The sequence below is a fragment of the Hippichthys cyanospilos genome, chromosome 2, assembly GCF_059441005.1.
Source record: "Hippichthys cyanospilos isolate Australia breed blue-spotted pipefish chromosome 2, RoL_Hcya_1.0, whole genome shotgun sequence".
NCBI classification, from domain to species: domain Eukaryota; kingdom Metazoa; phylum Chordata; class Actinopteri; order Syngnathiformes; family Syngnathidae; genus Hippichthys; species Hippichthys cyanospilos.
In genome coordinates this window covers 7,214,006-7,228,039 of record NC_142370.1, presented here as the reverse complement: position 1 = coordinate 7,228,039, position 14,034 = coordinate 7,214,006, and the positions used below count along the sequence as shown (strand labels likewise).

Genomic DNA, 14,034 nt, shown 5'->3' with positions numbered 1-14,034 from the left:
TTGTTAAATAAGATAAAAAGAATGCCAACAAATACACCAATTTAATCTGAAATCCTCCTTCGTGTTCCATTTGTATTCTTGTCATAGTGTATACCAACTTTTTTGTAGGCTTTGTTTTTCCTTCTTTTGATGATTTTATTTATAATATGGAGAGTTTATTCTCACATCCAGGTCACATTTTGTGATGTTATGATAAAAACAAGTTCAAGTTTCCCCTTGGGTGGCTCACATCAGAATGCCCCTTCATCAGGAGTACATGGATGCCCGTACCCACTGCCTCATTGTCAGCAACTTCAGTCTGCCCCTCCTTCAAAATCTTTCTGTCAAATTGATCCCCCTACTCTTGTCCTACTCTGAAACATGAGGTCACACATTCTGACATGAATTCTGTTACTCCACTGTAATAAATTGCAACACTAGTTTGAATCCCGAATCAAAGTGTAAAAGCCTAATTTGAATGCATATAACCTTAGTTTATTTAACCACTAATTTATATGCATAACCTTACGTTAAAACCCAATTTGAAATGCTAACTCTTAGTTTTAAACCCTAATTTGAAATTCTAACCACAGTTTGAAACCCAAGTTTATATGCATAATCCTAGTTTAAAACCAAATTTGAATGCTAACCTTTTGTTTTAGGACTTAATTTGAAAATCTAATCCTGGTACAAAACACTAATTTGAATCCCCAATTTGAGTTTAAAACACAGGTTTAAATCACTAATTTGGAACCCTAACTTCAATTTAAAACCATAGTCTTAAACCCCCTTAAACCCCAATTTTGAAAGCATAACCCCAGTTAAAAAAACAAACACACACACACACACACACACACACACACACACACATTTGAATTCTAACCCTAATTTTAAACTCAAATAGGAAACGTAGTTTAAAACACAAATATGTAACCCGAACTTCAATTCAAAACCGTAACATTATCTTAAAACCCTCATTTTAAATCCTAACCCAATTCTAAACCCCTAATTTGAATGCAAAACTTTAATCTAAAATTCCCTAGTTTAAACCCCAATATTAAACTCTAATCCTTAGTTTAACCCCCTGAATTGCCACCGTAATCCTAATAGAAACCGTAGTTTGAAACTCTAACCCCACTTTAAAACCCAATTTGAAACATAACATTCATTTTACAACCTTAATTTGAAACCCCGACGCAACTTTCCGAGCCTGATTGAAATGTTAAGCTTTAACTTAAAAACCTGTTTAAAACCCTAGTTTAAAGCCTTGTTTTACGTTTGAAACAGTCATTTGAAACTCCAGCCCTAATTTAAAACCCTAACCATCCTAACACTAGTCGAAACCCACACATCCATGCCCTTATTCTCCTTTCGAACCCTAAACTTAATTTGGAACCTTAATTAAAGGCAGACAGAGAGATGGACGTAGACCGCCAGCGAGAGCGAGAAAAAAAACTAGTCGCCATCTTGGTCACATGACAGTCAGCTGTTGGTTGTCACGTGCCTGCCACAACTTGTCAAGATGGCAGCAGGCTGGTCTTGCTCGCGACTAGAGCAGCTGATGTTTCTTTTTCTGGGTACCTTATTGGCTTCTTTTGGCCCGGCGAGCTCGACCTCACAAGTGCCGCTCCTCATGTGGTCCACGCACGGGTAATGTGGCACATTTTCCCTCCTTAATAAGCCATAAGAACGTCGTTTCTTTTCGGATGCTAATGCTAACGGTCATTGCTAAATTAGCATATCCTCTTCGAGCAAACGCACAAAAGAGACGTCAGGCCAAACTACCCGCTTCTCACATTAGAAAGGGCCTTTTCAATGCCATACAAGTAATGTATTCACCTACGAAATAACCCCTACGTTGTTTTCCTTCATAACCAAACTCAACGTCATTACGCCACTACATCTATATCTGTCCGCGTTTTATTTAGAATTTGAATGTTTTCTATGAAAAATATCAATGTTATGCAAGTTGACATGAAAACAACAATTCGTTCTTTCCACGGAGTCTCTCTGACTTTTTTTTTTTTTGCAACAGTGTACACCCAACGACGAGACAAGTGGCACATACAGACAAAAACAAGCCTTAGCACTCATTCAAACACCAATAGATAATTTAATCTTCAACGATTATTTTGGAGTTGAACTTGACAGAGGTTTAAGTATTCTATTGAACAATCTGTGCTTTCATTGAAGGAATTCAATATGAATGTTTAATAGTAACTCCATTCATTAAAAATCAGTGGTTACTTTTAAGTCCCAATAGAAGCTTCCAAGTTTCCAACAGCCCAAAAGTCACTTCGCGTCGTGACTGATTGTTTGCCGTCTGCCTCCCATCGTTTCGGTATCATGATGATAATCCCTGCTATTTGCCTTCCAGCAGTTTGCCAGATGTGTCCTCATCTTGGGCGGGCCACATCACGTCCAGTGGGCAGCTGGCCTCCTATCTGGGTTCGGCATTTGGCAACGGCGCCAACACTGTGCTGCTCTTCCTGCAGGACAAGGTCAGTCAGTGAGGCCACACGTTGGCTAGCGTGGGAGTCATGTGACACGGCAATCAAGCGTGACCCTGAGCTGGAGCTTGACTTCCTCTTTGGAAATTCCCTTGCGAACCATCCAAATGTATTCCTAGCGCCTGTCATTATTTAATCAACATAAATCCATCCTTAATATGTATATGTTGACAAGTTAATTCTATGGACTTGTCATTCAAAAGCAAGCCAATCTTCATATTTATAAGCAATAATTAGCTGAGCAATGCAAGGTCATTGTGCACAAATCTAGATGTCGATACTTTATACATAGCCTCAAGTCACATAAAAAATACAAAGTGCGGAGTAAATTATGTATCAATGTGTTAAATGTAACACACTTTCAACTACTGGAAACTAAACACATATGACAAGAATTTATGTCCTTCTAACTTCAACAATTAAATGCAATCTGGGAGCAGAACCGTGAAAATTTGTGTCTGACATTCATTAGAGTGCAATGTATGATATATATTTTTTTAGATTAATCGGTTGACTAATCGTTAGCATTTTTGTTAGATTTTTTTTTTCCCCTAAAATCGGCATCCACCACAAAAAAATATCCATACTGGTTGAACCCTAGAAATGTATTTACCTCTTCTCCAATTTTGTATTTGTTTCATGCTTTCCTTACTTTAACGTTTTAGATCAAACTTATGTAAACATCAGATGAAGATGAGTTGCATTTCATAGAATAGGATTCTATTAATTTTACATGCATGTGTTTTTTTAATGATATTTTAAAGATGTCCGTGGCAGTCAGTAAATACATCGGTTGGCAACCTTAGACACTCAGAAAGCCTTTTCCGCTGTCTCCCACAATTTTTTTTTTAAATTAAAAATCGATGCTCCAAAATCTAAAGTGTGAATCACAGTGCATTTAAAAATGATAAAATGTTTGATAAGCCCTCTTTGTGAAATTCAAGCTGAACTTAAATGATCTACCTCCACCCAAGATGCAAAGCAAAAATGCCATCTGTGTTGTCATCATTTTATCAAATATGGAAACAGACATTTCAAGTATTTAAAGTACCAATCAAAAGTTTCTTCTCATTCAATTGCTCTTATTCACGTTCAGAGTTCAAAATATTCCCGAAAATACCAAGATGTCCAAAGTTGTCATCTTGGTCAAAGTTTGCCTACTTTAAAGAATCCAAAATCTAAAGGATACCTTGGCCTGTATAACAATTTTAACTTTAGTGAATGATTCCTTATGGTTTACATTGAATTTGAAGCCTTTTCCAAATTTTTCACTGGTACTTACATTGAATATTTAAAAGTATTGTGTTTTAAAATGACGAGAGATTCATAGCCATATTTACTATTACATTTTGAAAACCAACTAATTACAGCTAAACTTAAATGACGCATGAGCATGACGATACAAGAGCTGAGGATTGCAGACTTGTCTTTCACGATAGTTCTAGAAAAAAATAAAAAGCACAATAGAAATAAACAGGATGACTGAAAACGATTCTCAGTACTGTAAGTAAATGTGTTTCTTTTTTTGCTTGCAGCTCAGCAAAGATGACTTCACAGCATTTGCCGGCGTGTTTGGAAACAAGCAAGATGGTGCCTTTCCCAACCTGGAGGTGCGTTTTGCAATCTCGTCGGTTCTGCCGCACCGCCGCTCACTGGCCGCTCGCCGTCCAGGCGCTGCTGCGGTCCTCGGCCTCTTCGGTGACGTTTCCCGCCACGGCGTGGACGCCCTCCGTCTCCACGGCGATGCTGCTGGAGGAGCAGCTGGGCGTGGCACCGGTGCTGGTGGACCCCGACACGTTGTCTCGTGCGCGCGTGGACGCGGCGCTCAACAATCTGCTGGTCGTCAATCTGCCTTATTGCGCGAGGTCGAACAGGCGTCTCAGAAAAAGGATTAGTTCATTTTGAAGCCAATGCATGAAATTTATGATGAGCAATGTTTTTCTTTTATGCCATTCAGTTTGCACAAGAAGTCTTGCCAGGAAGTGCTACGTGACAACGGTAAGCTGGATCGATGCTTCGGGTTTGTGCTTCTCCACAAAAGATGCAAATTAACCAATGAACATCCAACGTTGCTTTTCAAATGTGGTTCGTCAGCTGGAGCTGGGCAAAAGCCCCAAGCAAACTGGACGGCTACCTTCTGGGCTTCCTTGAACAATGAATCTCATGCGTCTTTTCAGATGCAACCATCGCCGATGTTGTGAGGACGATGGATGAGAAAAAAGTGCCTTACACTGCCGTGTACACGGGAGGCCGCCCTTCAAGAGTCAGCTAGCATGAACACGCAACACGCTCGTTGAACGCACGCCATCAGTGGCCTTCATTTTGGGCTGTCTTGGATGTTTTTCAGGTAATTTCCTCGCCCTCGACGGCGGAGGCGGATTCCACGGGGCGTTCGCTACTCCAAGCCGTGGTCCCCGACGTCAAACCGCCAGTCGTGTTCAACATGTCCGGCAGCCCTTGCATCATGTTGTGGGCGGAGAACCTCAACGTCAGCCTCTCATCCACTTCCCAGTGGACGGACCTCGCCACCGAAGCGCCTTCATTGACGGGCTCCATGTGCAATGCCACCAATTCCCTGTAGGAGGCACCCTTTATACTCTACTTTTAAGCGTTGAACTGCAGACGTTTTGTGTCAATGGCTCCCTTCTGTTTTTTAGGCTCGTGCTGGGCTATCCATCAGGCTTCACCCTGAGGTCGGCAACACCCCACTCCCAACATTTAACCACATTTACCTCAAGTTTTCATTGGCATTTTTTTGTTATAATTTTCTTCCTGAGAGCCAGTCTATTCTTTTGTGTCCACTATTGAGGACATTTAGATTTGGTCTATATTTCTTGACTCAGTGGATGGATTCCTACTAAGTCGTAGTATGCTCATTTGAAGACATCTCTTTTCACTTTCACGCTTTTCACTTTGCTGTTTTCTTCTATGCAGATTTGCCATGAGTCAGCGCTTCTACCCGGTTTCAGCCAGGAACTGGTTTACCCTGGACCAGGTTCAGCTGCAGTTCAACGGCTCAACGGCGTCCTTCGCGGGCGGACGCGCCATCTCGGCGCCCGCCGAGTACTCCTTCCGCTGCGGTGCGCTCAGCAGCTGGGGCCTGGCGCCGCTGCTGGCGCCCAACTCCAGTGATCCCGGCGTGGCCGACTGGAGGCTCAACTTTATCCACTTGCAGGTAGGTCGGGCGGGCGCGTGCGGCCGGCGGGCGGCTTTTGACCCCGCCGGCGTGCGCTTTGCAGATTCAGGGCTTCGGCTTGTCCAACGGGACGGACTTCTCGTACGCCAGCGACTGCGCCGGCTTCTTCACGCCCGCCATTTGGATGGGGCTGCTGACGTCTCTGCTGCTGCTGGCCGTTTTCGTGTACGGCCTGCACATGATCATGGGCCTTAACACCATGGACCGATTCGATGACCCCAAAGGCCCGGCCATTTCCGTACCTCAGTCCGAGTGACCGGAATTGAGTACGCCTTTTTTCCTCTCTCAGCTGCTATCCCCTAAGTGCCAAAACCCTGTGATAGCCGCTTCAGCTGATTTTTTTTGGTGGGTTCTATATGAATGGACTAACAAAGCTGCTTACTTGCCATCAGGAGACTTGGGTGAAGCCACGGGCAGCCATCTTTTGTTGCCACTTGCTTTGCCCGCATAACGAGAACACGAGGCGTTTGTGTGATAAGCAGTTTTTCCATTGTTGCCGTTTTTGCAGTCAAAACGTGTGCCTGATGCTCACAAAAACCTGCGATTTTGTTTTTCCTTTCTCAACCTAATTTAACGTGCCATTTTCATTTGAAATGGCAACATTTTATGTGTTGTAAAGGAGTCACCTTCTTCCGAATCATTCTTTTATGTTCACATTGTGCTCTCTTAATTTATTTCCTGGAAAAAGGCCTTCCAAAGTTGCATTCAGAATTGCAGCATCCGAGAATGTAATGCATTTTGCACTAAACTTTATCAAACGTAATAAAACCCGATAATGTAATCATTTTACCACGAATATAATAACTTAGGCTGATACTGGTATAGCGTTTTTACCAATTATTTAATACCCTAAAATTTAAGATAATGTTAAATAAAAATAGAAAAGGTGTGTTAAATTGGAACACTTGGCACGTCCAGAAGTTTTTATGGCAAAGCAGTTCTAATCAAGTGGGCGGGGCTTAAAAACAAACCTTAACTCTGTCAAATAACAACCTCCGTTTAAATCGTTCAGATCAACTCTGAAACATTTACCACCAAGATTTTAACATTCCAGTTAAAGTGCAAATTTGATGACATTTTCGGGTGCTGCGAGGATCTTTCAACTATGCAATGTTCTTTCATTTTGCCAAACGATGCAATCCAAAAATAAACGTTGGCCATTTTTAAGTAAGTGTGTGCGTCACCACGTCTGATTGCTGAACGAGGGCACGATCTTCAAATTGGGCCTAGGTTTCAGAGTAAGGTTTTAAACAAGGTTTAAAGTAGGGTTTCAAAGGTAGGGTATCAAAATCAGGATAGGGTTCCAAATTAGGATTTCAAACTGGGTTTGGGGTTTTGAAATAGGGTTTCAAACAAAGGTTTGGGTTTCAAAGTGGGATTTTAACATGGTTGCAGCTTCAAAAGAGGGTTAGGGCTTCAATCTGGGGTGTCTGGGGTTAAGGTTTTAATGCAGGGTTTCAAACTAGCGTTAGGCTTTTAAACTAGGGTTTCAAACAAAACTTTGGGGTTTCAAGTGGGATTTTAATGTAGAAAGAGCTTCAAAGGAGGGTTTCAGAAGAGTGTTAATGTTTAAATGTGTTTTCAACTGAAGCTAGGGTTTCAAAGTATGGTTTCAAACTAGTGTTAGGTTTTCACTCAACTAGTTTTCAAAGTAGGGTTTTAGGGCAGTTTCCGTGGAAGGTTAAGCCTTCCATCTAGGATTGACGTTATTAGGATTTGAAGGTAGGACTAATGTTTTAACGCAAGGATTCAAACAAATGTTAGGGTTTCAAACTCAAGATAGGGTTCTAAAGGAGGGTCTCAAACTAAGAATTGGGATTTTTAAATAGGGTTTCAAACAAACATTTGGGTTTCAAAATTGTATTTTAATGCAGTTAGAGCCTCAAAAGAATTGTAGGCTTCAAACTAGGATTAGGGTTAAATAGGTTTTAAACTAGGATTAGGGTTTCAAGGTAGATTTAAACTACATTTAGGGCTTGAAAGTAGAGTTTCAAAACAACAGCTAGGCTAATATTGTCAAAGTTGGGTTTCAATTGAGATTTAGGTTTTCAATGTAAGGTCCCAAAGAGTTTCAAACTAGGGTTGAGGTTTCAAAGTAGCACTTCAGACTCAGGTTAACCCTCAAATTCTATATTCAATGTGAGCCTTCACAATTGCTTTTTCTAGTCTATTAAAAAAAAAGAAAAAAAATCAAGTTTTTTCTATTTATTAAAAACATAATTTGTTGTCTCATTCGAGCTCTTGTGTGGCTCACCTCTGGGAATGGACGATTCGGATCAAAAAAAAAAAAAGTGCAATAAAGCCAGGCAAAACTGATAGATTCAAGATTTTGAAACCAATCATACTGATGAGACTGAACGGTCCATGGGATTTGAAGACAAAAAAAGAATAAAAAGATAACACAGCCGAGGCACCTTTCTTGTTGAGTTACAAAAGGGGTGCAAAGAACACAAAAGTTTTTTATTGCCCAAATGCCTGCTTTGTGACTCCAAACGACAATACGAGTGCTTTGAGAAGTGAACAGCAAAAAAGAAAAAAGTTCTGTTACGCCACGAGAGGGATCCCGGTTTGCGTAGCAACCGGGAGCCAAAGTCCAAAGCTGGCTTTATTTCTTCCTCCTGACTTTGGGCTTCTTGACAGGTCGCAAGTACGGGTTATCGATCATGTTGTCTTCGCTGCCTTTGGCCGATGTCATGGCGCCACCTGGAGGGAGCACCGCATTCTCTTTGTCCACCGCCGCCTCGTCCTGCCAAAACACAAGTCAGCTTTTCAGGCTCAGATCGCGATTCCCGTTGGCCTCTGAATTTTTTTTTTTTGACCAATCACAACTCGGCTCGTGGATGTCACATGACCAGACTCCGAAAACAGGTGATCTTTGAATGGACATCACCTGAGCAACTGTGATGTCATTTTCGGTCGACATAGAAAGGGAAAAATGGACGCCCCCCCCAGACAGCTCGAGCTACGTTTGAGCTTACGCTTAAGATGTTCCCGCCGGCGTTTTCGCCGTCCGTCTGGTCGTCCTGCTCGGACGAGTCCGTTTCCTCCAGGGTCTGCAGCTCCAACTCGGAAGGCAGGAGGGCGCTGAGGTAGGGGATGGCGCTGGGCTGCGCCGCGATCACTGTCCGCCCGACCGCCACACAAAAGACAAGTTCCATTCAAGATGTTGGAAACTCATTTGAAACTAAATTAACCCTTGTGCAGTATTTGACATTTATTTTGTCATTTTCTTCCACATCATTCTGGCAGTATTTTAGAATATTAGATCGTGCCATGTTGAACTCGGACATGTTGTCACCATCCGGATGAGATTTCAGCTCCCTACTGAAAGTGAAATGGATGTAAAGCTCAAAAGAATGGACAAAATACGGCACAAGGATTAGTTACATTCAGAAAATTATTTTGGCAAGAAATGTTCATTTATTTTAATGAGACCATTTACAACCTTTGAAAGATTGTTTTCAGACATTTTAATGCCACGTGCAGTATTTAAGAGTCACAGCTTCAGTGCCTTTTAAAAGTGTCAGTGCAAACTTTTATAGGGTCTTTTAAAAAGCATATAGTCATTGCTAATTTCCTTTGTAATAAATACATAAAAAAATCGGTTTAATGACGAGGCATCGCCCATGTCGTTACTCCATCCAGCGCTAGGGCTACTGGAAGCAACGTTATAATAGCTAAAAAGCAGGCAACACCACAGAAAGACTGGACTACGAGTACAGCGGACCCCCGCTATACATCTTCGTGACAGCGTGACGCTGACCAACAGCAGACCAGCATTTTTTGACGCCTTCTAGTGCAGGCAGTTTGACGTGACCAGAAAATAAGAGCAATTACAAAAAAAACGCCTGAAGAGGGAGGCAAAACAACAGAAACACAGCCAACCCCACAGGTCATGATAGTTGTTGATGTCATGAAGCGGGAAAAATGCTCTAAAGAGGGGATGAAAAAAACATTGCTGTTCACGTTGTCAAGTAAAAAAAACGTGAGGCAGGGACGTCGTAAACTGGGGGTCAACTGTAATTCCCTTGCGTTGCCAGGAATACTCAATGGCGGGCATGATTTTTGTATTGGCGGAGGAGAATACATATGGCATCACTTTTTCAATGGCGTCTGCTTATGAGGAGAAAAAAAAAATGTTGGAAGTATTAACAAGATCCCCCGCCTATATATCCCATTGCTACGCAGCAGAATTGAAATAAAACTGCTCCTCCCCCAACCCGGAGCATGCAGTTTGCAAATGAAGAAGCAAGCCAGTTGAGGCGACTTACGTGGGAAGGCGGTGATGTCGTCTTTGAAAAGGCTCTGCGTTTTGCTGGTCTTGGCCATGAAGCGCGTGAGCGCTCGCTCCACGTCGCGCTTCTGAGTGGCCGCTTTCTCGCGCACCACCTGGTAGTCCGACACGGGCTCCCGAAATGTCTGCGCACGCCAAAACAGTTCAAAGAGCTCACATTCATTTCAATCCTTTGTGTCACCACTGATAGGATGGTCCCCCCTAACGCTAACCTCCCCTTTTCTGAGGCGACTTAAAAACGCTAAATGTGACTGGCTGCTTGCAGAGTTGAGTAAGCGAGCTCCCTCTTTGAAGGTAACTGTTTCTTATGAACTTTTTTCCTCCGTTTCAAAGGCTGAGGGGAGGGGTGAGCAGTTGCGTAGAGAAGTGGAGTTTGTCCTTTTGTTCTGCTGACAAATGTGCAGTCCTATCTATCCATTTTCTTAGCCGCTTATCCTCAGGAAGGTCGCGTCCATGGGCAGTAGGCGGCGTGCACCCTGAACTGGTTGCTGGGCGAAAAAAAATTCACACTGAAAAACATAAGCGTCCAACCAGTTTGCATGTTCCTCCCGGGCCTGCGTGGATCCTCTCCGAGCACTCTGGCTTCCTCCCACATTCCAACAACATGCCTGGCAGGTGTATTGGACACTCAAAATTGTACTTAGGCGTGATCAGGTGCGTGAATGGTTTTGTCACTGTGCGCCCTGTGACCAACTAGCAACCAGTCCAGGGGCTCCCCGCCAACTGGCCGAAGATTTCTGGGATGGGAAACAGCAAGCCAGCTACCCTTGTGAGGATAAGTGACTGTTTATAGGAGGAACAAAATGTTTTTACTTCACCAAGTGGAAAAAAAAAAAAGGTTATTTAAGGGCTAACCCTAATTTTGCTTCCATGATTTTGTGAAATTTTTACTCACAACTATTAGAATCTCATATAGGCCCATTTCTACGTGTGAGTCCAAGATTTTTTTTTCTTTTCATCATTTTTGGGTATGCGGCAATTGACTCACGGGGGTTTTGATGTACGTGTGCGGGTCGGGGAACTCCGGGTAGTGGCTTGGGATGTGAGGCGGATGCATTCGCTTCTGCCCGGCCGACAGCGCTTTGGGTGTCATGGGGTGGTTGGTGACCGGGGCTAAAAAGCAACAGCACATTCTCACTGCAACCGTTCACTTCAGCGACAACGGCGGCGGCGTGTGAAGCTCCTTACGTGCGGTGATGACCATCCTCTGCGAGCGCTTGGCGTAGACGGGCAGCGTCTCCACATTGAAGCCTGCACACAAAGGCAGCCCTTTTCAATTGCACGCTTCCGCCTGTGCGTGGTCATGACACTTCATGTGACTCACCCATTTCAATAAGCGTCACCACCGTGTCCGACAGAGTGGGGACACTTCTGGCCGTGTGCTCGCAATACGACTTGGCGCAGCGGCCGATTTCTGTTATATCTGGAGGTTCGGAAAGAACAATTGCGTTTATCGCGAAAAGAACACGAAAGAGCGACACGCCTTCTGTTCTTTGTGGACGTCGGGACATACAACTTTGCATCATCTCGGTGAGCGTTTCCACCGCGGCTTTTTCGGCGCAGTCGAAGCCGCACTCAGTCAGGAGGGCACTCACCACCACCTGTAGAGTCCGCCGTCGAGCCAAGTGGTAGTTCTCCACTGGGCTGCTGCTTGATTTATTGCCGGCAGTGCGCTGGGAAGACAGCAAAAGACACTCTTGCATTCCAGATAGACCGCGATAGTTCAATACTGACAAGCCGCGAGTAAACGCGGCTGAGATTCACTTTCAGTCAAGGCATCAAACTGAAAAAAATCAAATAACAGACACACTACATCTTAAATCTGCCCAAATGCTTAGATATGCTTTTTTTTTTTCTTCCAAATTTAGACAACATACAGAAGAGGCCAAAGGTTTGGACACATCTTCTCATTCAATGTGCATTCTTTATATTCATGACTATTTACATCAGGAATGTCAAACACATTTTAGCTCAGGGGCTGCATGCTATATATCAGAGGGGGTCAGAAGTACGGCCCGCGGGCCGGATCCAGCCGTGAGGAGCTTTAATCTGGTTCGCAAGATGAATTTGTGAAGCAATGAAAAAAAAAAAAGACTCGGATCTGACCTATTAGACTCTGCTCTACAATACAGTAACACCCTTGCGTGTGTTAAAGGATTCACTCAGCTCTGTCAGATCACTTCTTTCTAAATAGAAAAATCGTTTACAATGGCGTCGACCCAAGCTGCAGTCATTAAAGTATTATAGACAATGGACTAATTGATCCAATCCTAGTCATATTTTTAAATGCTTTACAAAATCATCTTGGGGCCAGATTAAACTTCCTTGAGGGCTGGATCCAGCCCGTGGACCATACGTTTGACTCATTTGATTTACTAAGTATGTTCTCTGTAAAGAAATCAAAAAAGAAAAACGAACACATGTTGTATATTTGACAAGGTGAAATACCTAAATACATGTTTTATATTCAAGTTTCTTCAAAATAGCCACCCTACTTAACTGCTTTGCACACTTTTTAGCGTCCTGTCATGAGCTTCAAGAGGTAGTAACCTGAAATGCTTTTCACTTCACATGTGTGCATCATCAGGGTTAATTAATGCCCTGTTTTGCTTTATCAATGGCATTGGGAGCATTGAGACCATCAAGTGTCTTGTCCAGAAGTTAGAAATTAATACACAGCTGACAGCCCTATCGGACAACTGTTAAATCTTAAATTATGGCAAGAACCATTGAGCTAACTAGAAAAATGGGTGGTTATTACTTTGAGAAGGTGTGTCTGAACATTTGACCTACATTGTGCATCTTTGTCATAAAATTCTAACAAAAAATTCAGGGAGCTTCCAGGGTGTCTTAAAAATTCAAATGAAAAGTTAAACAATAGCTCCCTATAGTTTTCTACCGTACCGTAAATAAGGCTCTCCAAAATGTCAAAATAACATAAAAATGTCACTTGTCTGTTTAAAAGTCAAATGTTAAATCAAAACAAAAAGTGCAGCGTATTCTCAATGTCCCCATGTGCAAAACATTTGACTGCAAAGCTTCATTGCAAATCTTCATTTGGCCATCACTAAATAGTGGTAAGTTCAGATGCACAGAAAAACAAAAGATAAACCAAAATAATAATGAGCAAAACTAAACATGTCAGCCCGTTTCATTTTTAAGTTAAATTTTTCTCACGTTACTGCCTGTGAGCCTTCTCATTGATCGATTGATTGATCATTGATCCCATTGATCGGTTCTTTTTAACGCAAGTTGTCAAGAGTCAAAGCAATGACGGATAGGCGTCATAGGAATCCAGAATTATAGTCAAAGCAGGCCAACAAAACAGATCGTAACAAAAACATCAGTTCAAATTGCAAGCCACGCGAGCAACGCACAAATTGCCACTCTTACATAAGAAGTACATAAGTGTGACGAGGGTAAATAATTCAAATGCGGCCAATTCCGTGACGTAGGGCGCTAATTGATTTGCTCACTGAGCACTTAAAGGGGAAAAAAAACAAAGTGCACATCATTTGACACAATCACTTGGACAATTTTGCTATGAGTCACATGAATTATTTTTTTTTTGTTATCGCGTACAACCTTCGAGTAAATACCGATAAATGAAGATCGAGGGCTGGATGAAGCAAAATGTGTTTGATGAAAGTTAGCTTAGCCCGAAACTGGCTCGTTACTCGTCCACATTGCGTGTTTCTCACCCCGCCAGCTGCCAGCGAAGCTCCCGTCGCCACCGCAGGGTCCGCCATGGCGCCTTCCAAAAATCACAAAGCGTTTCTTTTCACTCATTCAAACGAAAAACGAGTTTTGATAACGTAAACTCTTAGCTAGCCCGTTAGTAAACAGTGAGCTCGCATGATTATGAGGTCACTTCCGCCCAGTGGGACGGAAGTTTAATTTTGATTGTATTCACAATAAATTATACGCATAATTGGCGTCCACCGCACACGAGTGTAACAAAGTGCTTTTTTATAATGCTCCTGCTTAATTAAAGTTTCAGAATTGAGTGATCATTTCACGATGAGTTTGTGAATTTGTGAACCTAATCTCCACTA

At 42.6% G+C, this 14,034-nt stretch overlaps 2 protein-coding genes across 3 annotated transcripts; one reads left to right on the top strand and one right to left on the bottom strand.

The window, feature by feature from the left end:
* Positions 1-1,462: 1,462 nt before the first annotated feature.
* Positions 1,463-6,857, top strand: atp6ap1b (ATPase H+ transporting accessory protein 1b). 2 transcript variants are annotated; one of them, XM_088435988.1, is made up of 10 exons: positions 1,463-1,629; positions 2,360-2,480; positions 4,025-4,099; positions 4,161-4,354; positions 4,447-4,487; positions 4,667-4,752; positions 4,837-5,066; positions 5,147-5,182; positions 5,424-5,664; positions 5,729-6,857. In XM_088435988.1, the coding sequence occupies exons 1-10, from the start codon at positions 1,502-1,504 to the stop codon at positions 5,939-5,941; spliced, it is 1,365 nt and encodes a 454-aa protein (XP_088292114.1). In that variant the 5' UTR covers positions 1,463-1,501; the 3' UTR covers positions 5,942-6,857. The 2 variants fall into 2 exon arrangements, with proteins under 2 accessions (XP_088292114.1, XP_088292105.1); XM_088435979.1 differs by having other exon boundaries at positions 1,464-1,629; positions 2,357-2,480.
* Positions 6,858-7,875: 1,018 nt separating this feature from the next.
* On the bottom strand, positions 7,876-13,847 carry taf8 (TAF8 RNA polymerase II, TATA box binding protein (TBP)-associated factor). Its single transcript, XM_088407791.1, has 8 exons — positions 13,681-13,847; positions 11,493-11,652; positions 11,304-11,402; positions 11,168-11,230; positions 10,968-11,092; positions 9,957-10,104; positions 8,664-8,806; positions 7,876-8,431 (listed from the first exon to the last, which is right to left on the bottom strand). Exons 1-8 carry the CDS (start codon positions 13,726-13,728, stop codon positions 8,291-8,293), a joined length of 927 nt encoding a protein of 308 aa, XP_088263917.1. The 5' UTR covers positions 13,729-13,847; the 3' UTR covers positions 7,876-8,290.
* Between the last annotated feature and the right edge of the window lie 187 nt (positions 13,848-14,034).